Source organism: Petaurus breviceps, unplaced genomic scaffold (assembly GCF_028583685.1).
Source record: "Petaurus breviceps papuanus isolate PSGF00001 unplaced genomic scaffold, PetGlider_PUasm1.0 187, whole genome shotgun sequence".
Lineage (NCBI taxonomy): Eukaryota > Metazoa > Chordata > Mammalia > Diprotodontia > Petauridae > Petaurus > Petaurus breviceps.
In genome coordinates, this window is record NW_027185799.1 from 15,280,499 (window position 1) to 15,307,562 (window position 27,064).

Consider the following 27,064-nt stretch of genomic DNA (forward strand, 5'->3'; position numbering starts at 1 on the left):
TTTTGGAGGGGGGAAGGAAGGGCAATTGGGGTTGTGACTTGCCCAAGGTCACAGGGCTAGTAAGTGTTAAGTGTTAAGTTAAGGATTTGAACTCAGGTCCTCCTGACTCCAGGGCTGGTCCTCTATTCACTGCACCACCTAGGCGACCCTCGATGGGTCTTGTTAAGAAAAATGGTGAAGAAATTGATGAACAGGCCATATAAGGACTGGTTGAAGAAACTAGAAGATGTTAGCCTGAAGAAGAGGAGACTTAAGTGAAACTGGTTATTATTTTTAAGTACTTGAAAGGGCTATCATGTGTAAGAGGTATTAATTTTATTTTTCTCAACTCCAGAGGATAGTAGAAGTTGCAAAGTTTCAAAAAGATAGAAAGGAAAAATTCCTAATATCTGTTGTTGTTTTTAAGTCATTTTCAGGTGTGTCCAACTCTTCATGAGAAGTTTTCTTCACAAACCACTGGAGTGGTTTGCTATTTCCTTCTCCAGTTCATTTTACATATGAGGAAACTGAGGCAAACAGGGTGAATTGCCCAAGGTCACACAGCTAGTAAGTGTCTGAGGTCAGATTTGAACTCATGAAGATGAGTCTTCCTGATTCCATTGGGCCACCTAGATGCCCTCCTAACATTTAGGGTAGCCCAAAATGTGGGACAGATTATATCAGAAGGAGATGAGGTCCTATCACTGGAGTCTGGAAGAGCAGCTGTCACACATATTGTAGAAAGAATTACTGCTTTGATTTGGGTTGGTCTAGATGACTTCAGAGATTCCTTCCAGCACTGAAATTTCATGATTCTGTGATTGTAATTTATCATTCATTCAATTCAATTCATTCAACAAATATCTGTTGATCATCTTTATTCCCTTGCAAAGCATTAGAGAACTTTGGGACTTACAAAGATGAACCATTCCATTCAACAAACAGTTGGTAAGTGCCTACGAAGTACAGGGAACTGTGAGATTCAGAGACAAAAATAAAACAGATCCTCTCCTCCTGAAACTTATTTTTGACTGAGGAGATGCAGCATATACACAATATGTAGGTATGCATACATAAGATTCTTCAGAAGGCTCTAGCACCAACTAGAACTGCCTAAAAAAGCTTCCCAGATGAAGAGGTGCCTGGCCTGTATTATGGGATTCTAAGAAACGAAGGTGAGGAGGGAGTGTATTACAGACACAGGAAAACCATTGTAAAAACATGGAGATGGAAGGTGACATATCTTGTAATTCTTATATCTTGGTAAGAAAGTCAGGAGAACTGAGTTCTAGTCCAAGTCTGACTGTGAATTAGCTATGTGACCTGGGTAATAATGGCACTAATAAATGATGTCACACATAAGGTACAGTGCTTTCTACAAATTATCTCATTTAATAATTTGGGTAAGTCACAACTTCTCTAGACTTGGGTTTTCTCATCTGTAAAATAAGCAGTAGGTGATATTCCAAGTCCTTTCCAAGTGTACAATTCCATGACTTTAAAACAGGAAATGACTATGGTAGCTTCATAACTTCCACAGACCTTACTTTTTATTCTCTAAGTATGTGTTTTATGGATCTTATACTCAGCAATAAAACTTAGTTTATTTTAATAAGACAGAAAGGTATAAAATTCAACCAATACTTTATGTATAAGGCTTGTGATAGTAACATTTTCCCAAACCATGTAGAATGCTTTTATTGTCCTTTTGCTTTGGAATCAATTAACTGGTCCACAAATAGCACCTTCTATGTGTCAGACACTGAGCTAGATGTTAGGGATAAGAAAAGAAAGAAAGAGAGAGAGAGAGGGAAAGAAAGAAAGAAAGAGAGAGAGAGGGAAAGAAAGAAAGAAAGAAAGAAAGGAAGGAAGGAAGGAAGGAAGGAAGGAAGGAAGGAAGGAAGGAAGGAAGAAAAAGAAAAAGAAAGAATTCCTATTCTTAGGACCTTGCTTTCTGTCAAGGAGAGACAACATGTACATATATAAGCACATATAAAATAAACATATACAGAAAAATACCAAATAAATACAAGGTAGTTGAATAAAAGGGAGAGAGGGACAGAATTAGCAGTTGGGAAAATTAGGAAAGTTTTGTGTAAAAGATGGTACTTATGGTGTCTCTTGGAGGAGATTAAGAGAGAATGAATTTTAGAGAGTCACTAAGCATTTATTAAACACTGAACTATTTTTCCAGGCACTGTCTAAACATCAGGATACAAATAAAGGCAAAAACACAGTCCCAGTTCTCTTGAGGGAACAAGGGAAACCGGATGCAAATAACTAGGTCCATACAATGTAAATGGAGAGTAGATAGAAGGTGATCCCAGAGGGAGCACTGGGGAAGATGAGATCTGAGCTGAGTTGGGAAAGTTAGGGAAGCAGGAGGTGAAAGGGAGGAGGGGGTTCCTTCTAAGCATGGTGTTTATAACAAAGCCATAGGAGCGGGCGATGTTTCCTATATACAGAGGACAACAATCAGACCAGTGTGGTTGGATCATAGAGGATGTGGAGGCGAATAAAATCCCCTTCTTTCCTGACACTGCTACTGCCCTAAGGCAGGCCTTCATCACCTCAGCACTGACTTATTGCAATGGCCTGCTGGTTGGTCTTCCTGCCACAAGTCTCTCTCCTCATTCCACCTCATCCTCCACTGAGCTTTCAAAATAATCTTCCTAACCAGCACATCTGACCACATCCTCAATAAACTTCGGTGGCTCCCAATTACTTCTAGGATAAAATACAAAATCCTCTGTTTGGCATTCAAAGCCCTTCATAACTTGCCCTTCCCCACCCCGACACCTTTTCAGGCCTTTTAATCCCATTTCCCCCTCTCATGGACTCTTAGAGCCAGTGACATTGGCCTCTTTGCTGGTTCTTGAACAAGATTCTCCATCTCCCGACTCTGGGCATTTTCACTGGCTGTCCCCCACACATGGAATGTTCTCCCTTCTCATCTCCACCACCTGGCTTCCCAGACTTCCTTCACATCCCAGATAAAAGTCCACCTTCTACAGGAAGCCTTTCTTAATCCCCATTAATTCTAGTGCCTTCCCTCTGTTAAGTATTCCTAATCTATTCTGTTTATTGCTTGTTTGTGTGTAGTTGGCTTCATGTTGTCTCTGCTATTCAACTGTGAATTCCTCAAGAACTGGAACTGCCTTTTATATTTCTTTGTGTCTCTAGCACTTAGCACGTAGTAACTGCTTAATAAATGTTCATTGACTGACTGAAAGATACATAGATTTTTCAGACAAGGCTAATGTGAGAATTTGCTTTGCTGAACTATGAATGTGTACAAGGAGGGTTTTGTTTTTATTTTTGCTCAGTTGTGGGGAGGGGCACAATGGGACCCAAGATTATAAATGCTTGTAAAAATAAATACATTTTTTTAAAATTTAAAGAGTGGCTAGGTGGCACAGTGAATAGGGCATCAGCCCTGGAGTCAGGAGCACCTGAGTTCAAATCTGGCCTCAGACACTTGACACATTAGCTGTGTGATCCTGGGCAAGTCACTTAACCCCAGTTGCCTTGCCTCCCCCCTCCCCCCCAAACAACAACAACAACAAAACCCAAATTCTAGCTCGAGCCATGACTTGTGTAACTTTGGTCAACTCGCCTAATTTCTTTCAGTCCATTTCCTCATCTATAGAACAAGGAGGTTGGACTAGAAGGTCTCCAAAGCCCTTCCCAGCTCTAGAGCTTTGGTTCTTTTGATTCTATTGCCCTACAATTCATGTATGAGTACATAGTGCCATTGTGCTGGATTCTATGATAGCCATTATTTCTTTGGATATAAAGGTGTCACTCTGACATCTGCCCACTCTGTGACCCTGGACAAGTCACTTCAACTCTAGGTTCTGCAGACAACTCTTTAAGATGAGAGATTACAGAGGAGTTACTAACCTACAGTGGAAGAAGGGGTTTCTCATCAAGGGTGTTCCCTATGCCAATAAAATCATAGGTCCAGTTCTTATCTTTCTAAGCATTGAGACAAGATAAGAAAGTGGGTGTGGAAAGAGGGTATGAGGGGGGAGACCAAGATTCAAGCATGCTTTATCCCATATTATTGCCTTCTGCACAATCCACACTCCAGACTTATTTCTCTCTCCTTTGAATATTCCCAAATTTTCCTGATTCTGTGCTTTCACTTACCTCTTTCCTATACCTGAAATGTCCTACCTCTCTGTTTTTAACTCACAGAATTCTGAAAGACCACTAGATTTAGAGCCAGAGGACCTGGGTTCAAATCCCGACTTTGACATTGTTTTAGCTAGGTAGCATTGGGTGAGTTATTTAGCTTATTGGAGTCTCAGTTTCCTCACCTGTAAAATAAAGGCATTGGACTAAAAACCTATTAAGATTCTTTCTAGCTCTACAACTATGATCCTACTATCTATAAAACCCAACTAAAATACTACATCATCCATAACATCTTCCCTGATCTTCCTCACTGCTTGTGACTTTTTCTCCCTCCCATCTCACATGGCACTTGGTTGAGATCACAAAAAAGATGATATTTGGAAAGCACCATATAAATGCTAGTTATTTTACTTCTCTGGAGTGCATTTATCATGTGGTATTATATTCCCTGACTTGCCTATAAGTTCTATGAGGGCTAAACTTTGTTTCTCCCTAGTGCTTAAAATAATGTTTTGTACAGAGTAAGCATATACTAAGTATGTGCTGAATGTATGATTGAGCAAATGAATGAGTGAATGAATGACTCTGAATGACTGAGGCAGGGGGAAGGGAGACCTTTAAGATAGCTATACCACCAGGACTTTGATCAGCACTGTAGAAAATGTTCTTGCTGGAGATTTCATGCTCTTATGACCCACTGGGATCTGCTTTTGGTGATTCTCAGCAAATAAAAGCTTTTTTAGAGTTTCATGTTTATACCAAACTGATCCAAACTCCCCCAAATTTGGCTGAGGGTTCATCAACCTTATGGCAATTCTGGGCCAAGTTTCAGGTTCACAGAAGAAGCCAAAGCTAACTGGAAAGTTTTGCTTTGCTTTCAAATTTCCTTCAATGTTTTTCACAGCTTGTCTCCTACCACATTATTATTTAAATTCTACACCTTAAGTGGGAAAAATGTATAATATGTTAATATTTACATTATAGACACTTTAATAATATTTCATTTCTACATAAGCATTGCCAAGATAGTCAAGCCAACTTTTTATTTATAAAACTTGAATATATAAATCTAAATGAAAACCCTTCATAAAATGATATATTAATATTTCCTTTACTTACCTCATTGGATTATTATGAGAATCAGCAGTATGGTTTCCCCAGCATCCATTGAGTACCCTGGAGAAAGATTATCAAGGTAAATACAAAGGATGATTCTTTCTAGCTATTCCTATTACTTCCTTACCCTCCCCCATCTGCCCTTGATTTTGGCATATTTTCCTCACATTCTGTCCCACATTTGGCCCTGAATCAGTTGAAAGCTGGGCAAGTTGTTCCCTCATTCCCATCTGACTTTTAGCTTAGCCGTGGAGCTGTTTTCCATGTGCTCTTAATCATTTGTCCATGTGTTACAAGATGAAAGGGACAATGCATTTTGCCTGAGCAAGCTTCCTTGTGCATGCAGGGACCTGTGAAGTGGAGGAGGTCTTTGGTTTTCTCCAGTGGGAAAGCTATGTTCAGACTGGTGCCCCCACACTCATGACAGCTGAGAACACTGCACATCCATCACAGACGTGACAGGGGATATTGTTTTCCAGCTTCAGAAAGGGGTGGTCTCATTAGCTTGCATTTCAAAGGAGAGCTAGTATTGGGCAGGGTACAACCAGTATGGTGATAGTCATAGACTAAGTAGGAGAATGTGACTAAGTTCAGGAAGTGAGTCCCTTGATGGCTGACTAATTCAATTCAATGGATATTTATTAATTCTTATATTATTATTATTAATTTTAATATTATGGGCAAGGCACTAGGCTAGACACTGGAAGATTTATATCTATTTCATCATCTAACAATATTCTGTCTGTCTTTCTATCTATCTATCTGTCTGTCTGTCTGTCTATCTACCTATCTATCATCTATCTATTGAATTCCTACTCAGTCTTTAAAGTTCAACTCAAGTGCTGCCTTCTCCAGAAACCTCTGATCTCACAGCCAAGAGCTGTTCACCCCTTGAACCTCACTATTTGGACCTCTCTGATGAACTTTTGTATATTTTAGCCTACAGTATATTTGTCATATTCCCAACCAGACTATAAGTTCCATGAGAGAATAAAATGTATCTTATCTAAATTTCATACCTGCTTCCATCATCTAGCACAGTACTCTGTCCAGCAATTATTTAGTAAATGTTAGTTGAATTGAATTAGAAACTAAGGCAAATAAGGCACAGTCTCTGAGAGTGCACCCACCAATTAGGGAATGGCTGAACAAATTATGACATATGAATGTGATGGGATATTATTTCTCTGTGAGAAATGATAATGGGAATGGTTTCAGAAAAACCTGGGAAGAATTGTATGAACTGGTACAGATCAAAGTGACCAAAACCAAGAGAACAATGCACATGATAATAACAATATCGTAAAGATTTAGGAACCCTATTCACCACAGTGACCACTCACAATTTCAGAGAAGTCATCACTTCCTGAAGGATCCATACCTGCTGGACTTACGGACACCACACAGAAGTAATGGTGAAGACTGAGAATGTGGAATGCACACCTGTACTGAAGAATGGATCACAAGTGACAGTCCTATTTCAATCATTTTCTGAGACATATAGGAGAAAAATACTTTTATAGGTATCATAGGATTAGGGCTTTGTGGAATGAGTGACAAAGAGTACCCATATTGGGGATATATCAGAGCAAGCTTGAAGATTCCTAAGGGAGTTAATGGTGTCAACAGTAAAGGTGGATACTGGGGCTCTGACATATCCAGATCCACTAAATATAGTCGTAGGATTAGCATTCCTTAGAATTCATTCAAGTCTACTTAAAACACTAATAGTATATTGTATAGTAAATTCTAAGTATGGTATATACAAATAGTATGTTGTAATTAAATTGGGACCCAATACCGCTTACCCTTGAGCATTCATATAACTTGGGCAGAAGTTTATAGAGATTAGAAGAAAATAACACCCAACATCAAGACTATCTTATTATCTGCCCCACTCTGTCTCCCAGTTTTTTTCACTTTTCTTCATGTTCAGAAGATGTCTACACCCTTCCAAATGTACATGTTTTTTCCTCTCCAATCCAGATGAGATTAAGATTTCAGCATTACAGTCCTCTATCCCCACTTGCTTCTTCTGTATTAGTTCTTCTTTTCACACCCCATTTTATAATATAATTGCTCCCTTTTACCTTTTCCTACTCAATTTTGTGTTTTAGAATCACCCCATCACATATAACTCAGCCCCAACCTTTCTTTCATATTACCTTAGTAATGATGACAGTTTAGAAAATACTGATTGCATTTTCATTTAAGTGAACAATTTGACCTTAATGACAGTCTTAAAATTGATCTTTGGGTGGCTAGGTGGCACAGTGAATAGAGTACCAGCCCTGGAGTCAGGATGACCTGAGTTTAAATCCGGCCTCAAACACTTCACACACACACAAAACTAGCCATGTGACCTTGGGCAAGTCAACCCCAATTGCCCTCCAAAAAGCAAAACAAAACAATAAAACAAAAACAAAAAAAACCTGATCTTTAATGTTTTCCTCATATTTCTTCTGAATATTTTACATTGAATTTTCTAATGAGTTCTCATCTTTTTGTTACAAATACCTGAAAGTCTTTCAGTTCATCAAATGTCCTCTTTTTAAAAATTTAGGATATATTCAACTTTGCTGGGTAAGTTATCTCATTTACCCTTCAGACTCAGAAGTGAAACCCGGGAAATTTGATTGAAGACTCTTCAGAGGTGGAAGAATGGAAAGGTCAGTTGAGGCAGAAGTTCAGAAACAGCACAGTCATGTAGTCAATGCATAAAATATGTAGAAGCCCACTTACTGACTCGCATCTGAGAGGTAACACTAGAAAGGTTCCCCTGTCTTTAATGAAAAACCTTGGAAACCATCCAAAAGAACTACTATTCAGTGGCATTATCATAGAGCCCAACAGCCCACAAACATCAACCATAGAAGTGGTAGGGAAGAAAAATGGATAAATATAACTATATATAGATTATCAGACCCTGAACAAGGGAATTAACATAGACCAGTTCATGCTAGGACTTCCCTGTTAGGTAGTCGCTGGTTCTCAGTGTTACATTTAGGCAATATATACTATCAGATTACTCTAGCAAGGGAATTCAAAAAGATAACTGTCATTAGATAAACTGGATTTTACTAATTGTTTTGAGGCTTCAATGAAGTCATCTGCCAATTTCCAATGACATAGAAAAAGTAGATGGAGACATGAATTTCTTGGAAGTATTAGAGTACCTAGATGACTTCAGTGTTTTTGAGAAAGCACTGGGAAAAAACATTAAGAGAAAATAATGAATATATTAGTACAGCTATAGGAAGTTGCACTGATACTATCAATTGACAAGTATATGAATAGGCAAAGAATATACCCTAAATCAACACCACATTCATATGAGCATTATCTTAACAAACACTTCATTTGATGAATTAAACAAAAGCAGCAATGACAGACATTTTGCGTTACTATCCTATAGAATATAGTGTGCTGTTCATGAATGAAAGAATACCTCTGGGGGAATTCCAAGAAAGGTGGAAAATTTTAAGTCCCAAATGGAAGTTCCTACATATGGAGACTTGTGGAAGTATTTACGTGTCGTGATGCTAGACTATTAACACTGTACTCAGGGGCAGTGAGTCTACATCTAGTCTGCTACTGACCAATCCCCATAAATTTTCTTTCACTGGGTTCAAAAACAATCTAGTGAATATACTCTTGAATAATCTCAGAAATTACCAAAATTACAAATCTCACTAATTGTAGCCCCAGGGTGGCTGCCAGCACAGGTTGTTAGATCTGCTTTGTTAAAGGAAAGCGACTCAAAATGGGTTAACAAGCTTACTTTAATCAGTCAAACATATATCATTTACCTAGTTCAGGGGAAAAAGGTCAGTACCCCGAACTTCAGAGTATACAGAGAGAATTATCAAGACAGAGAAACAGATCAAGTAGACAAGTTTCCAAACTGTCCAACCATTACATCCATACCAAATCAGAGTCTCATCTGATCAAATCACAGAACACTTCTCAAAGTGAGCCCCAAAACAAAATCTCACATCAGGGCTTATATAGCCTGCTCCTGGCTCAGAGAACGTAACAACCTTCTGGACCCATTGGCCAATCAAAAAGTATCTACTGAAAAACAAGCCTCCCACCCCAGGCTCCAGGTGCACTTTAGCCTAGGGGCAGGGAAGATCTTAAAAATTTGCATTTCCATTACGCTAATCCATTCAGTGTCTACCCCTAAGTAAAGTGGGTAGACATTAGTCTTTTCCCCTGATCTACTTTCCTTCTCTCTATTTTCAACTACAAATGTCACTTTGAATGCCATGTAATTTATTAGCAGAATCAAGTAATAAATAAATATAAATAAACATTTAAATAAAGTATAGAAATTGCAGTGGTTTTCACAAACACCTCTGTTTTCTGGGAAAGGAGGGCTGCTAACAGTACTTCCCTATTCTCCACTGTAAATAGTTACATTAGCTGGTTTAGCCTGGTCTCACCTCTAATCCATTGCTCTGCTACTTACCCACATTCTGTCTTCTTTTACTATGGTTCACATACTCACATGCTTGCATTTTATTCTTGCCTCTCAGTCTTCTCAAATGGTACTTCCATACTTGGGGGAAAGTCCCTTTCTTAAAAATTATTGGAACCCTAAAACAAACTGAGCTCTCTAGAACGGAGTTCTCTTTAGGATTTCTGTTAATAGAGTAAACTATGGATTCTCTCTCCTTCAGAAAAGTCTTCCAAAGTTTCCATGATACTATTTTATTTATTTATTTATTTTTAATTAATTTGTTCCATGATACTATTAAAGACACAACATCAGTATCCAAAGTGTTCAATACTGGGTCTGTCATGGATAATGTCAAACGATTTAGTGTGTTGGGCAGGTTTATGAAAGAACATTATTATAAGTCAAAGAGGAGGAGTAGATGTGGATGGGTTGCTATATGCATCATTAAAAGGACTACTCACATCAACTAAAGCATAGGGTCATCATAGTATCAAAATAATGGAGCACACTTTTATAGCCCTTGGAGGTTTGCAAAGTGCTTTCCTCACCAACCTTATGAAATAAGTAATACAAGAACCCTTATTACCATTTGAGAGTTGAAAAAATTGAGACCTGGCTAGGTGAAGGGAGTTTATCAAGCTCACTCAAATAGTAAGCACTAAAAACCTTAATTTGAGCTCAAGTCGTGGGTTTGCCAGAATCTTTGCCAGGAGATAACGTGTTGAGCAAAGGTCACTGGATAATAAGACATGCGGTAGATAAGGAATTTGGTGTGTTTGCTGGATTCGATTATTTTGGATTGCTTGGGGATGAGGGTGTTGCAGTGAATCCTGGAAGCTAGAATCAGGGCAGACAGGAGAAAGTGAGGCTGGTGTCTTTGCACTGCCCTCCCTCACTTAAATCCAATTCACTTGCTTGTCATAACATCACCTCCCAGATGTTATGGTCCTCTTCCAGAATGAAGGACAAACAAGAACAAGACATGGGTGAGGTTTTGGATGGGGGCAACCAAAGGAAGGTGGAACAGGAGTAGCAAACATGAAAACACTAGAAGCCTGTGTCAGCTCTTAGTCATGAAAATAAAGCGAGAGTGCCAAAGCAAATTTCAATGACTTCACAGTTTTGCATAAGGATTATCTGAGTTCACTGTGAGTATGCTGTTCAGTCATAAGTCATTTGAGCCTTAAGTGCAATAACAGATATACACAACTTTGGCACACCCCAAAAAAGAAGTGACACTCAAGGAATGGGGTGTAGATATTTGAGAAGACACTGTCTATTATAGAACATCTAACAGCTCCATTTAAAATCTCAAGGACCATCCAATTTCAAACTGGTTTGGGGAACCTAAAGGCTAAAAAGAACAAAATTAAGTGGATTCATACCAGGAATGCAGGAAAGGTTTAACATAAGGAAAATTATTAACATTGATTATATCCATAACAAAAGTAACAAAAATCACATGATCATATCAATAGATGCAGAAAAGGCTTTTGACAAAATACAACATTTATTCCTTTTAAAGACACTGAAAAGCATAGCTATAAATAGATTTTTTCCTTAAAATGATAAGAAGCATCTACTTAAAACCATCAACAAGCATTATTTGTAATAGGAATAAGCTAGAAACTTTCCCAATAGGATCAGGAGTGAAAAAAAGATGCCTATTGACACCAATATTTTTCAATGTTTACTAGAAATCCAGCAATAGCAATAAGAGAAGAAAAAGAAAGTGAAGGAATGGGCAATGAGGTAATAAAACTATTTCTCTTTGCAGATGATATGACGATACACTTGGAAAATCCTAGAGATTCAAATAAAAAGTTAGTTGCAACAATAATGTTAGCAACATAGCAGGATATAAAATAAACTCACATAAATCATCAGCATTCCTATGTATCACCAACAAAACCCTGGAAGGGAGTTAATTAGAGCTACCCCATTTAAAATAACTGTAGACTATATAAAATACCTGGGAGTATATGTGCCAAGAAAAACCCAGGAACTATATGAACATAATTATAAAACACTTTTTATATAAAGTCAGATTTACACATTTGGAGAAATATTAATTATTTATGGGTGGGCATAGCCAATATAATAAAAATGACAATTCTACTTAAACAAATCTACTTATTCAACGTCATCCCAATTAAACTATCAAAAATATTTTATTGGGTGAGAAAAAATAATAACAAAATTCATTTGGAAGAGCAAAAGTTCAGGAATATTAAAGGAATTAATTTCTTAAATGTAAAGGAAGAAGGTTTAGCAGTATCAGTTCTTAAACTATACTATAAAACAGTGATTATTAAAACTATCTGGTACTGACTAAGAAATAGAAAGGTAGGATCAGAAGAACAGAGTAGACATAAAATACACACTAGGAAATTGTTATAATAACCTGGTATTTGACAAATGCAAAGATTTAAACTTTTGGGATAAGAACTCACTATTTGGTAAAAAAAAAAAAAATTGTTTGGAAACTTGGCAAGTAGGTTAGCACCATCTACCAATATAAGGTCAAAATGGATACATGACCTAAATACAAAGGGAGATATAAGAAAACTAGAAGAACATGGAACACATTACCTATCAGACTCATGAATAGGAGAAGAATTTATAAATAAACAAGAGACAGAGAGCATTGTGAGATATAATATGGATAATTTTGACCATATTAAATTTAAACATTTTCTACAAATAAAACCAATGTAGCCAACATGAGAAGGAAAGCAGAAAATTGGGGAGATGTTTTTATATACAGTGTCCTGGGTAAAGATCTCAAATCTATAGAAAACTTTGTCAAATTTATAATAAAATATATCACAATACACATATAAACTCAGATCACATATTCTGCCCCTCCTCCATGTATACAAAAACTATGGGCACACACTTAAAGGAATCTGTCAGCAAAACCCATGAGGAGAAAACCCATGTACTTAGAGTAACTCAGATCTCTAGACTCCAGACTTCAATATTACTGAATTTTCCATTTAGGAATGTTTGCACCATCAGGAAACTGTTTCTCTGCTCATTGCTTGATTCCTAGAGCCCTTCCTAGAACTTTTGATTGGCTACCAACCTTAAAAGGCAGCTGAGAAAGTGTTACCTTTTTAAAACAAATAGCAGTTCTCTTTAAGCCAGAGAACTGTACAACCCTACTTTCACTTATCTCTGGCATATACTTACAGAGTAGCCGACTCAATTATTTGCTCACTTGGATAACTATCCAAAAAGAATGGGACTCAGAATGGGACCCCTCTTCAGGTTACAGAACAGCTGCAAAGCCCCCTCTGCATTTTGGTGACATCAGAGAGCAATAAACCTTTATGAAAAGCTTTGCCTTCCTCTAACTTTAGGGCAATAGTAGTCACCGAAACACTCAGCCACATGAAGTCAATTCTCTTTCTAACACATCAGGAATTGCTCAGTTAAAGCCTTCTTTAGGTTGACTGCTTCTAATTGCCGTAACTTGAACTAAGCTGCCTTTCTGCCCCTTTTCAGTGTCTCCAGTTCTTAGTTTCTTTTTCCTTTCCTGCTGCTGTCTTACATGATGCCCGCCCTGTTTTTGCTGTGTTCATTGGTTTCAATGAGATTTTCTTGACTCTGTGATTCACCTTTTAATTTTAAAAATCACAGCTCCCCAAATTAACCCTATCACATAGTCTGTTGAACCGTAACTGTTTCATGTGATTCTAATTTTTGTTGCTTTACTCTCTGCAATTGTAAAACAAGTAAATGCAAATTAGCCAAGTCCTTCATACCTCAGCTCCAAGATCTCCACCAAGTTAGTACAGCTCTTGAAACTGTAATTTTTTTTGCAATCATTTTTTTTCTAGTTTTTACAAATAAAGGATCTTCGTCTGATTCATTATAACATAAAATCGTTCTCAGCACTAGTAAGGCACTATTTATTGCACCACATTAACAAAGATTCAGGTCCTCAAATCTATACAACAGATGATTTTCTCTCCATAATTGTCCAAATCCCATGTGAAAGCTGTTTCTTTGTACATGTATTTTAGCAATCTGCATTAATTTTTTCATATTAGGTATCAAAATGTTCATCTTAACAGCAGCACTAGTTATACCCTTTGACAATTAATAGAAATTTTCTCCTTTATACAAAATCACCTTTTCCCCCTGCTTTTTGCATCATTAACAGCTCCTCAGGAAAAGGGCCTTAAAGAGACAGATTACTTTACACCCAATTTGCAGGGTTGTTATGATAATCAAATGAGATTACCAAATGAATGCACTTTGGAAATGAAAGTGTTATAATCCTGAATTAGTCTTCTACTGTCCTTTATATTTGTTCAGCTGTGTATATACGTTCATGTGTATTGCCTGTGCTTTGTCAAATGAAGTGGATGATGTCCAGGAGAATGGAGCTGTTGTCAGCTTCTCTTCTCATTGGTACTTGTGAACACTGAACAGACTTTCAAATGTTGGCCTATAAAAGATTTCAATAAAATGGGGTGGGGGTAGAGACTGAATCTCTGCTGTACTGAGCCCTGAGGTTCACTTTTATCCCCTATGTTAGATGTTGTTGTGTTCGTCCTTAGTTCTAGAAGAGGACCAATGACGTCGTGAGGGTGATGTCTTGCATTTCGCTTGAATTAGATTTGAGTGAGGCAGGGTGGCATAAAGTCACTAGCCCCACTCTCTGGGCTCTTTGAGGTCAAGGACAGTTCTTCATTTTGTCCGCGTATCCCCAGCATCCAGCACAGTATCTTGTGCATAATAGGTGATTTATAGTGCTATTGAATTGATTTGGGTTGGACTAGTGGATTCTTCCTCATTTAAGTTCTTTAAGCAAAAGCTGGATAACCATTCATCAAGTATATATTAGTATATCCTTGTTCAGGTACAGATTGGATTAGCCAGCCTCTGGCTAATTACATTAGCTAAATTACATTCTAGTCAGAGTTCCTGATTACATTATATATAAATGTATATGTGCAATGTATGCGTACACATTCCAGATCCATAACTAATATGGACATTAAGCTTTCTCCCAATTTGGTGAGGGCAAATGGAGAGCAGACCATGTATATGTGTGTATACAGGTATACATACATGTATATGTATTATATATAGATATATTGTGGTTTGTGCATATGTGTGCATTCTATACATATGTATAACTGTACATGTATATATTAGCCTGTATATACATATGATTACATAGGAATGGATATGTATAATGTATGTATATATTAGTCTGTAGATATGTATCCTTCATCCTTTTATTGGGAAAATTCATGTATATACATTGTAATATGTATGTGTGTGTATATATGTGTATATATATATATGGAGAGAGAGAGAGAGAGAGAGAGAAAGAGAGAGAGAGAGAGAGACAGAGAGAGAGAGAGAGATAGAGAGAGAGAGACAGAGAGAGAGAGAGTCTGTGTGTATAAACCTCAGCTAGGTGACTCACCGAATAGAGTGCTAGACCTGGAGTCAGAAAGACCCGAGTTCAAATTCAGCTTCAGAAACTTACAAGCTGTATGACTCTTGGTAAGTCACTTAACCTCTGTTTGCCATAGTTTCTTCATCTATAAAATGGTGGTTAATATTAGCACGTACATCCCAGGGTTGCTGTGAGGATCAAAGAGTTATTGTTAAGTGCCACGGAAATACAGTTACCACTATTATGAACAAGGAGCAAGCAGACAGTAGAGTGGAAGGAAAATGGGAAGGAGAGTCAAGAAACCTGGGTTCCAATCTTGACTGTGTCCCTGACCTTGGGATGGTCCTTTCCCATATCAGAACTTAGTTTTTTTTTATCTGCAGAATGAGAGGATTGAAGAAGAAAGTGTTTAAGTTCCCTTCCAGCTCTTAGATTTTATGATTCTTTGACAGAAAAATCATCATTACCACCACTATTTCCTGCAGGCGCAAAAGAATCCTGAGAAGCAGTTGTCCAGTTGTGCTATTGGCATGTCGTTGCTGTCATTCACTTGTTTTGGACTCTTCATGACCCCATTTGGGGTTTTCTTGACAAAGCTCCCATTTCCTCCTCCAGTTCATTTTTACAACCGAGGAAACTGAAGCAGTGTAACGTGACTTACCCAAGGTCACACAGCTAGTGTGAGGTGGGACTTTAATTCAGTTCCCTCTGACTCTGGGTCTGATGCTCTATCCACCAAGCTACCCACTATACTAGTGATATTGCATAGGGTGGCCTCTCTTCTCCTCTGTCTTTAAAGTGCAACATGGCGCCTGATTTTAAAATAAAAATGAATTTAAATTACCTTCGATTGGAGAACTTTGTGGGTGTGTGCATATGTACAGGCCTCTGAATTTTGTGCCGTCCCTCAGAGATAATAGAAGATATCTTAGTGTTTCTCAAAACCAGTGCCAGAAAGCATTGCAGAAATGAGTGAGACAGATTCATGCTGAGTGTGTGGAGTACTAAGGCAAGATGAATTAGAACACTGAGGATATCTAAACTCTGTTGCTGGTCCAGGAAGCAGGTTGACCATGCTTCTAGTCATAAACTCTCAGGGCTTCCTCTCTCAGGAACATCAAATACTAATTGCTCTAACAGTTGGGTTATTTTTTTGGACCAAACAACTTCCTTGATGTTTTCAGATGCTTCCCCCCTGGCCTGCTCTCCATTTGCCCTCACCAAATTGGGAGAAATCTTAATGTCCATTTTAGCTATGGATCTGGGAGCTGGTCGCTTTTCTTAGGGAGCTACAAAACCATTGTTCCATTTTTTTTGGGGGGGTAATTAATGATAAACACTGTCAAGTGAATTTATTATCTACACATGAGAGGAACATAGTGGTGAAGAGTGATCTCTTCCTAGCAGTACAATATCAGTTGAAAATGGATTTTTAAAATATTCTATTGTTGTTGTTGTCAAGGAAACTTGATCCTTTAGAGACGAGGTGTCAAACAAGCCACCTGTGGCTTGCAATGTTCCTGAGTACAGGCAGATTAACATGTTCTCTCCAGGAGGACACCAATTTGTGACACCAAAGACAGAACTGTGACATATAACCCTTATTTTCAAACCTAAGAAACATGCTCCAAATGGATTTGCCAAGATGCTTTTCCGTGTTGAAAAATGGGAGTTGGGGCGGCTAGGTGGTGCAGTGAATAGAGTGCTGGCCCTGGAGTCAGGAGGACCTGAGTTCAAATCCAGCCTCAGACACTTAACACAAAAACTAGCTGTGTGACCTTGGGAAAGTCCCTTAACCCCAATTGCCCTACCTTCCCACCTCCAAAAAGCAAAAAAAAAACATAAAAGCCAGTCTTACTGGGAGTTTAGGTTGACCCAATTCTGGAAATAAATCAAATTTAAATCATAAAAATTCAATTTGACAAATACTTATTGAATACCTGCTATGTAGAGCAGGTTTTTGTACTAGGCTTTGGGGGAGGTAGAAAGTTTAGGTAAAACTTGGAGAAGCAGCATGACAATCATGGTTTCAGAGTCAGAAAGACTGGCTTTCAAGTCTTGTTTCTGACACATAACTGGTGGTGTCTTAGAAGACTTAGCTTCAAAGCTCAGCTCAGGTACCACTCCTTAAGGCTCAGGTTCTTAGCCTTTATTTGAAACTATGATTTTTTTTAAAATCCCTTTTGGAAGTTTGGTGAAGTCCATGGATCACTTCTTAGGAAAAGGATTTTAAATACATAAAACAAAATACAGACAAGAAACCAATTATATTGAAATACAGTTATCACAATGTTTTTAAACAAATTCAGATTTAAAGTCCTTCCTGCCTTCAAGGAGACTTTTCCAGATCTCCTAAATTATTAATGCTCTCTCCTTTTTCAAATCATTGTGTATTTTCTTAGCTGTCTCTTATCTCCACAGAACTTAGAGACAGTTTTTTGTTCTTATCTTTGTATGCATAATGCCTAGCCCGATACTTCGAATGGATAAAGCAGGTGCTTAAAGGGGGTTTGTTGAGTAAATTGCCAGATAGAATAGAGTAGTTGAGGAAGGAGAGAAGGCTTCAGGGTGGAGGTGCCACTTGAACCCGGGCCTTGAAACAAGAGAAGGATTTGGACAAGCAGAGATAAGAATAGAGGCATGGAGAATGTGCAGAGGTGGAAGAGAATGAGAGGAAATTGAAGAACAGTCTGTAATTTAGTTTGGGTGAATGTAGAATGTGAAGGCGAGTAACAGAAGACAAATTTAGGAAGGCAGATAAGAGCCAGATCATTTATGGAAGAACACAAATGACTGTATTGTTCAGTTGTGACTCCATGGGCCGTACTGTGCATGGGGTTTTCTTGGCAAAGATACTGGAGTGGTTTGCCATTTCTTCCTCCAATGTATTAAGGCAAACGGAGGTTAAGTGACTTGCCCAATCATACAGCTAGTAGGTGTCTGAGGCTGGATTTGAACTCAGGTCTTCCTGACTCCAGGCCCAGTGCTCTATCCACCAAGCCTCCTACCTGTTTTCTAGGCAAACAGGTTGACTTGCCCAAGGTCACACAGCTAGTAAGAGTCTGAAGTCAAATTTGAACTCAGTTCTTCCGGAATCCTGGCAGCATTCTATCCACTGAGTTGTCTTGTTTTAGAAAGAGAGAGAGAAAACGAGAGTCAGGTAGTCAAATCTGCTCTCAAAGAAAATTACTTTGCTGGTAGTGTGTAGAATTTACTGTAGAGGGGAAAGACTTGAGGCCAGGGGACTAATTAGGAGTCTGTTTCAATAATCCAGGAAAGAGATAATAAGGGACTAGCTAGCCTAAGGTGGTAGCTTTTTGAGTAGACAGAGGTAAAACTTTAACAACTGATTGAACTTGTAAGACAAGGAAGAGTGAGGAGTCAAGGATAACACTTAGGTTACAAAACTGGGAGGTGGTAACAGGAAAAATGGTGGTGACAGATAGGAAAGTTTGGAGGAGGGCAAGGTTAGGGGAAAAGATGATCAGCTCAATTTTGAACATGTTGAATTTAAGTTATCTTTGGTACATCCAGTTCGAAATATCTATCAGGCAAATAAAGCTCAGGGAAGAGAATGGGGATGGATCTATATATCTGGGAGTTATATGCATAGCAATAGTCGTTATACCCATGGGAACTGATGTGGTTGCCAAGGACAGCATAGGGAGAAGAGAAATGTTAGTAAAATACTCTTACCACAATATCACAGTAATGTATTCAGATTTGTCTTTGATATTCTGATGATTAAAAACACTAATTCTCTCCCCCCCCCCTCATTGTTTTAAAAATGTATTGGTACATTTTGTTATGACACAAAAGACAGTCGGAAAGCCCACCCTGCAAAGTATATTTCCTGAGAAAAAGATAATTGATTCTCGCTCTAGTTCTCCAAACACTACAATGCATAACCAACCAGCTGTTGATAACACTTCTTGGTTTAGGGAAGGGGAAACAAAGCCCAGCAATCAGTTGATTGAGCCAATAAACATTTTAAAACTTCCCTTAGTTCCTAGACAATAGCTAAACAATGCATCTAAACTCTTCAGCTAATTACCCCCTAGGTAATAGGCTTTCACTGGGGTCTTCGAAAATACACAAAACACAAGAAAAAAAAGCAGGAAGCCATTAGCACTTCATAATTGAAGTCAACAAGAAATCTGTTTATTTTCCCAGACTCTAGGCCACCTGCTTTCCCACCAGCACCAAGGAAGTGTTATATATAGCCGCTTCATCTTTCTAGTCAAAATCTACTGAATTGTCTGCATCTTCCCTTTCTTCCTACCATCTTAGAAACGGGAAAATAACTTGAAAAAAGCATGTATCTCCTGTTGCTTCAGCTGCTGGTGATCTCAGGTCTGGGAGAGTCCAGGGAACAGATGCCGTCAGGCAGAGACAAGAGGACCCAGCATCCCTCTCGTTCTGTGGCTGATCAGGACTTTGGAGCATTATCAACAGACAATTTTGAGGATGCCCAAGAAAAGCCAGACTTGTTTGTAGCCATACCCCACCTGATAGACCCTGAGCTGACAGAAACTCCCAGAGAGCAAAGAGACATGTTATTCAGGTTTATGTATACCTCTGAGAAACAGAAGCCAGAAAGGCATCTGGAAATAAGGGATCCTTCCAGAGAGGCCTTCAAACCTAGGGCTCCAGCAAATGCTGAGCCTGATGGCAAGGAATTTGAGAAACCCCACCTCCAGGAGGAAGCACAAAAATTCTGGCACTACTTCTTGTTTAGAAAGAGCTCAGCTTCACAGGAGGTCATCTTACCCATCAAAAGCAATGAAGTATACCAGGAGACCTGTAGGACAGTACCCTTCTCCCAGGTAAGTACTAGAAGAAACTCAGAATTGAGTACACCTTGTCCACATACTCTTTCCTCTGAGCCCACAGTTTTGGTGGTTAGTCATAAACCAAAGTCTCTTTTAAAGCAGTGACTTTGCTGATATAATGTATGAGAAGTGCTTTGTAACTATAAAAGTCTATATAAATTAAAGCTATTATTACTACTACTATTTATTGTTATTATTCCTTCATCAATTTTCTCAGATACTTTCTAGCATGATCTTGACACAGGGTTAATGGTGCAACAGTAGGAGTGACTATGGTGCCCAAAATACTAATAATTAACATCATTAGAAATGGATTTGAGTCTCTGAGCTCTTAGTTTTGGTCCTCAGTCATAAATCAAGGTCTCTTTTAAAAAAATGACTTTGCAGAGAGAATGTATGGGAAATGCTTTTGTAACTATAAAACTCTATGTAAATGTAAGCCGTTACTATTTTTACGATTCCTCAGAGACTTTCTAGCGTTATCTTGATGCACAGCTAATGGTATGAAGGTGGAAGAGACAAAGATGTCCAAAATGCTAATAAAGAACATTATTGCAAATAGGTTGGACTCTCCCTTTTGTGTTGAGGAGAAAGGAAAGAGGGTTTGGTTTCTATTTGGACAAGGTAGCAGAGAAACATGTTACCCCCATGACTCCAAACAGTGCTCCTAATTCCTGTTACGTGATCTAATTCACGGTTCTCATTTCTAGTGGACATTATAAAGATGAAATCACAGTCGATTATCCTCTCCTTCCAACTTGGGTGCCCCTACATCCTGAATATTAAATTAAGAATGAGAAGTCTGTGTTACAGATGTGACAGGTTGGGAAGCAAGTTCTCAAAGGCAGGAACGCTGGCTGAAGTGGAAGCAACACCATGCAGCTTAAAATTTTATAGTCTAGTAATGGTAGCCAATTAAGCAGACAGTATTACAAGGTAATTGAGTGTAGAAGGCAGTTAAGCATTCTGCCTGAAAAGGCAAAGGTATGTCAATTATGAAATAATAATGACCGCTTTGTTGCCTGTGTGCAATTAGAAAAAATTGCCCATAAGAAGCAGGTAGTCAGATTCCCTTCTCAACTATTATTTTGAATCTATTACTAATTAAATTAAAATGAAAGAATTCAATATTTCCATATTTTGAAGGACACGTAAGGCCAGGTACACAGCATCATGTGTGGGTAAAATATAATAATCTCAGTGGGGATTTCCATGTATTTACACTATCTCTGCCACATGATGAATTTACAAGCTCTTCAAAATAGAGGAGAATGAAACTTGTTACATTTTAAGCTTTAAAATTATATGTTATAAAATGGATAATAGAATTATTTTGATTGGTATCTCCCTAATAAAAAGTAAATTGTCTAACATCTTTAGTATTCCTAGGTGTGTTAAAAAGGTAAAGTAGAACATTCTTTTAGTATTAACTCTCTTTTCAAAGGCCAGGTTTTTTTTTTAAGTTATTTACTCAGTGGAGAAGGGTGTTTTAAGCTAGTTCTAAAGTGTTGTGTGTGTCTTTCATTCCTGAAGAGGACTGTGACGTCAGGGAGATGATGACATATTGTAATTGGCTTTGATCTGAGTGAAGGAGGGCTGTGCAAGGTCACCAGCCTCACTTTCTCCCTCACAGTCGCCTGGGTCCAGTGGCCAGATATTCATCAGGACCACTGGAGATGGCTCTGGATGCAATGGGAGAGCCTGGCCCTTTTAAGCTAAGGCCTTTTCAGGTTCTTACTTTCTAAGCCTATTCGAAAATTGATGTGAAAGGCTTTTGAGACATAGGTCTTTATTTCTCTGTCTTACATCAGGGGGTGTTTTTTAAAGCACAATGAAGCTTTTGCTAGCTATCGGATCTATGTTAAAATGACTGAAGTTAATCAGTAATTGAAACCCATTTGCCTTTTTAGACAATCATACATGACGACTGTGAAAAAGTAGTCATCCAGAACAACTTATGTTTTGGGAAATGTCGGTCCTTTCGTCCTTCTGAGGCTACAGCTCATCATCATGCCTTCTGCTCCCACTGTTCACCTACTAAGTTCACAACAAAAGAATTACTGTTGAACTGCACTGGACCCGACCCTGTGACCAAGATGGTGATGATTGTGGAAGAATGCCAGTGTAAAGTCAAGCAAGGTCAAGATGAGGAGCATCTTCATTCTGATTCTCATGCATAAAAACTTAGCCAGAATTAATCTGTTCAAGGGCTGTTTTTCAAATTAGGGGCCAACGTTCTCTCCTCCCAGAAGCCAAAATGGAAACAATGGTAGACCACCTCTAAGAATGGGGAGAAGCCCAATTGTATTTGCCCTCTGTCAGTTGACTGAATGCTTCCATGGAGATGAGGAACTATTTGGTTGGTCTCTAGTTTGGGATCCTTCTTCCCCTCTTAAGTTCTCAGTGTGTCTCTTCTTCAAGGAGACTCAGTTTAACTTCATTGGTTTCATATCTCAACCAATATGACTTTTTGTGATTTGCAAGCAACACATTGTTGCTTGTGTACCAAAAGTTACTTTGCATATATTTGTATTTTTGTCTCTGCTTACATCATAGGTTCTGAACCTAGGGTCCTCAGATCACAGATTTCAGGGCCCCACCCCCCACGAACTTAGCTGGGAAAAAAATACATTTTTGTTTTCACTAACTTTTGGCTTCCTTTGTAATCCTAGATGTTTTAATGATGCATTTAAAAACATGATCCTGAGAAGAGGTCAACAGGATTTACCGGACTGCCAAAAGGGTCAGTGATGTAGGAAGACTGAGAACCCTAGGTTTGCACAATGTTCCTGTTAATAGATGGTAAGCTCTTAGAGAGCTAGGTCTGTTTTGCTTTTATTTGGTGCCTAAACATTGCCAATCATACAGTAGGCATTTAATAAATTCTTCTAGAATTTAATTAAATGTTGAAATAACTCTTCAGAGTTTATAGATGAAGGGATTCACCACTAGCAGCAACCAAATGCCTATGGGTAAATAAATTTAAATGAAAGTAAGTTTTTGGTTTTTAGAAGCGGCTAAGTGGCTCAGTGGACCTGGAGTCAGGAAGATCTGAATTTGAATCCAGTCTCAGACTCTTACTAGCTCTGTGACCCTGGGTCGATTGCTTAACCTCCATTTGCCTTAATCTACTGAAGAAAGGAGTGGAAAACCACTCCAGTGTCTCTGCCAAGAAAACCCCATGGACAGTATTGCCATGCTATTATTCATGGGGTCACGAAAAATCAGACATGACCAAACAAAAGCAAGTGTTTGATTTAGTTAGCAAATCCAGGTTTGGATGAAGATTTACTTCTAATGTAGAAAATTTAATCTGTGAGTCTTGTTATGGAGTGATGCAATTATAAATTATGTAAACTCAATGATATTGGGGGGAAATAGTCAGCATTGGAATCTGAAGTATGATGGAAAATTTTGTGACAAGTTTTTAAACTTCTCATTTTATCATTTTCTAAAATGTTAGCACTAGAAGATACCTCAAAATCATTTAAAAATCAATCACCATATTTTTATAGATGATCAGATTGAGCCCCAGGAAATGACCTACCCAAGGTCACACAGGTATGGTCAGGGTAGAATCTGAACCCATTTATTCTGATTCCCTGTCCAGGGAGTAATCTCTCCAATGTCCCAACTTTACCAGCTCTGGCACATAGACCAGCACTTAAGTTCCAAGTTCAGTTTCTAGTAAAGTTTCCAGTAAACCATACTGCTTTTCTGTGCCATTTGTACCATTTGTAAAATAGCCCAAATGTATGTACTTAGTGCTATCATCTTGTACAAAGTTTTTGGTTTATAGCCCTCCATTTGTTCATCTTTTTGCTCTGTCTCTTTCAGTTTGCTTTTTGTAATGTTGACGGCATTATGTATTCTCTGTGTAAAAAATTTTACTTTCTAAAATATATATCTATTGTACAGCAGCCATTCCCAGAGTAATGCCTTGTCCTTGAGTTTGTGAGTGATTTGTTTTCATTCATACTTCAATGAATCTCTGATATCTTCAATGTGGGTATCCTTTTCATTGGTACAGATAACAGTGCAACCAGGGTTTCTCATCCTGTGCAAATTTTTGTCCATGTTCTCCCATGCACCCTCTATAGAGGATTATGCAATGGAGATATGTCTCTAGTTCTTTTAATATTTTGTGACTATCAGGGCAGTGCATGACCAGCTCCCTTCCTTTTCCTTTAGGCAATTCCTCTGTGATATTAATCACATAACCACTTGCACATAGAGCACCACCAGAAATTGATCGTGATCTGCGTCTAGGTACCACATGTCTCTCCATTGTTTCTTAAGACACTCTCAATTTCAGATCTTTGGAGAATGTGGTTTTCTAGGAGCTACAATGAAAAATGGCTTTTTGTCCCAGGGAGCAACTTGGGTTTGTGGAAAGCCCTTTGCAATTTCCCACATCCAAACCAGCATTTTCTCTCCCTTCCATTTCATTCTCCATCTTCTATGCTTGTCCCAGATATAGAGAAATACATCCATGGATTGCAGTTAATAAACTGATATATTAACTCAGGGGATTGTCTGACCCTCTTACTATAAGACACATCCTGTATAATAGAGAGTTTTTCATACATTCAGCTTTTTCTTTGTAAATTATTAAGCCAACCTCTTTTGAATATTCATGGATCTCATTGAGGAGGCCCTGTAGCATCCAGGGGCTTGGTGCACAATAATATGATATCATCACAAACAGGAAAACTGAAGTATCCCAACATTAACAGAGTAACCTCTCTTCCAATGTTCATCTATGTCCTTATCACTGACCTCTATCTTCCCTGCATCTCATTTATCAAAGAATTCATTTGATTATTTGGATAGTTTTTGTAGAAAGCCCAGGATTTAAACTGACATAAATTATGACAGATTCCCTCAGTATAATGGCTCATCAGTTGCATTCTGTTTTTGTTTCTAAATAAATCAGTTTATACTTTTAGCCTATTTACTTCGTAACTGAAAAACTAACAGGGCCTATAGAAGAAGCCAGTGCAGTCAGAAAGAGTATATTCTACAACACATTTGCATACATATGATACACACAACACGGCTATACATGTGACATTTATATCTAAAAATATTACACCCTTTGGTGTCCAAAGACAATATAATTGGCTAAGATGTGATCATAAGGATAAAACTGTTCAGCGTTAACGACCTCCCAGCTGGTCAATATATTTTGGTGCCAAAAGCTATTGACCAGCTGTCCAGTCTTCAATTGACTATGCCTGATAATATGGTCCTTTCTCAGCCAATTGGATCATGCTTTTGGTTTCAAAGTCCTCCATGTTGCCTGTTTGCATATGTGTATATCCCTTATACTAGCCTTGCACATAGATTTTTTTGTCCCCAATTTAATGCCATATCTGATATTTCTTTTTTTAATGGCCCATCCTTCACTTGTGTTTAAAAATCATATGATGATTAAAAACAACCTAAACAAATGCATATTGATTGCTTAACATAAGCAAGGTTCTATGGAGGAAAAAGGATGAATCAGACACAGTTCTTGCTCTGATAGAGTTTATAGTCTTATAGGAGGAGATGAGACTAATTTACATAGCTATAATACAAAGAAAAATGTAAATACAATAGGTGGAATACTAAAGGAGTTCAGAAGAAGGACAAATTATTTCTGGCTTGTAGAAGAAGATAGCCTTTGAGATGGTCCTTAAGAGATGTATAGGAAGTAAGCATTTTAGGGGGAAAGGGCAATGTGAACCACAGCACAGAGGTGGGAAAGCAGCTCATGGTCCATTTGGGAAACAGCCAGGAGAATTCAATTTGGCTACCAGGTAGAATAAATGCAGAGGAATAGCATGAAATACATCTGAAAAGAGAGAGATCTAAATGCTAAGCTAAGGAGTTTGACTCTGCTTTGTAGGCAACAGGGAACAATTCTATTTTTCAAGTAAGACACAACAGTACTATGCTTCTAACATTAGGGACACACAAGAGAGAAATAGAATTAAGTTTGGACCTATAAGACCTGAGCTTAATTACTATGGCCCTAAAAGTTATATAGCAGGTAAGTAAAAATAAAAGTAAAAAATGGAAAATATGCCCCATTCCTCTCCTACTCCACTTATTTAAACTATGATACGGACATCAGAAGTATCATAAAGCTTTGGTTGCCCTATGCCTTCAGAATAGACCTGTACATCAGGCAAGTTAATCTGGCTTCTGTTTAAAGAACGGATGTAAGAAAAAAGAAATTGTAGTAGAAGGCCAGTTAAGAGATTATTACAATAATCTAGGTGTGTGGCGATGAAGACCTGAATCAGGTGGCCTGAAAATGAGGAAAAGGGGATAATCATGAGAGATAGGGCAGTTATGACTGATGGCATATGGTACACAAGATATACCAGAAATGGCGTTATAAGCAACGAGAAGCAGATGTATATGAGAGATGTCGTGGAGCTAAAAATGACAATCTTCGGCAATGGACTGGTTATATGGAGTGAGGGAGCATGGGGAGTGGAGGATGACTCTTTCTAACCCTATAGACCTGGGTGGCTGCGAGGATGGCAATGCCCTCAATAGAAACAGGAAAGTTCAGGGGCAGCTAGGTGACAACGTCAATACAACACCAGCCCTGAAGTCAGGAGGACCTGAGTTCAAATTTGACCTCAGGCACTTGACATTTAACTAGCTGTGTGACCTTGGGCAAGTCACTTAGCCCCAATTGCCTTGCTTTCCCCCCCCTCCCCAGGGGAAAAAAAAAGAAATAGGAAAGTTCAGACCAGGAGTGCATTTTGGAGGAAAGATAATGAGTTTTGTTTTGGACACGTTGAGTTTGGGATGCATATTGAAGAGAGAAGAGTGCCTACTAGAGAGAGAAAGGGAAGAGAATCCAGGACGATGTTGGTGTATGCTCATAGTTAAGGTCATGGGAGCAGGTAACACAAGCTGAGCCTTAAGATGAGTAGGTAACCAAAGGGAGGAGAGAATAGGATTTTAAGTAGAGGAAACCTCGTAAGAAAGAGAATGAAGACAGCAAAACGTAAGGTATCTAATATATTAGTTTGGTTGAAACAAAGGGTGTGAGTCGTGGTATAAGGTTGGAAAAGTGGCTAGGGACCTGATTGTAAAGGTCTTTGATAA

At 38.4% G+C, this 27,064-nt stretch overlaps 1 protein-coding gene across 1 annotated transcript; it reads left to right on the forward strand.

Moving 5' to 3' along the window:
* Window positions 1-19,435: 19,435 nt before the first annotated feature.
* On the forward strand, window positions 19,436-22,580 carry CER1 (cerberus 1, DAN family BMP antagonist). The gene is made up of 2 exons (XM_069090567.1): window positions 19,436-19,945; window positions 21,862-22,580. The coding sequence occupies exons 1-2, from the start codon at window positions 19,436-19,438 to the stop codon at window positions 22,129-22,131; spliced, it is 780 nt and encodes a 259-aa protein (XP_068946668.1). The 3' UTR covers window positions 22,132-22,580.
* The last annotated feature ends 4,484 nt before the right edge of the window (window positions 22,581-27,064 follow it).

Excerpts from the sequence above, each read along its gene's own strand:
- CER1 (XM_069090567.1), top strand. The coding sequence starts at position 19,436 with ATGTATCTCCTGTTGCTTCAGCTGCTGGTGATCTCAGGTCTGGGAGAG. Across the intron at positions 19,946-21,861 it reads GGACAGTACCCTTCTCCCAG|ACAATCATACATGACGACTG; the intron begins GTAAGTACTAGA and ends TTGCCTTTTTAG.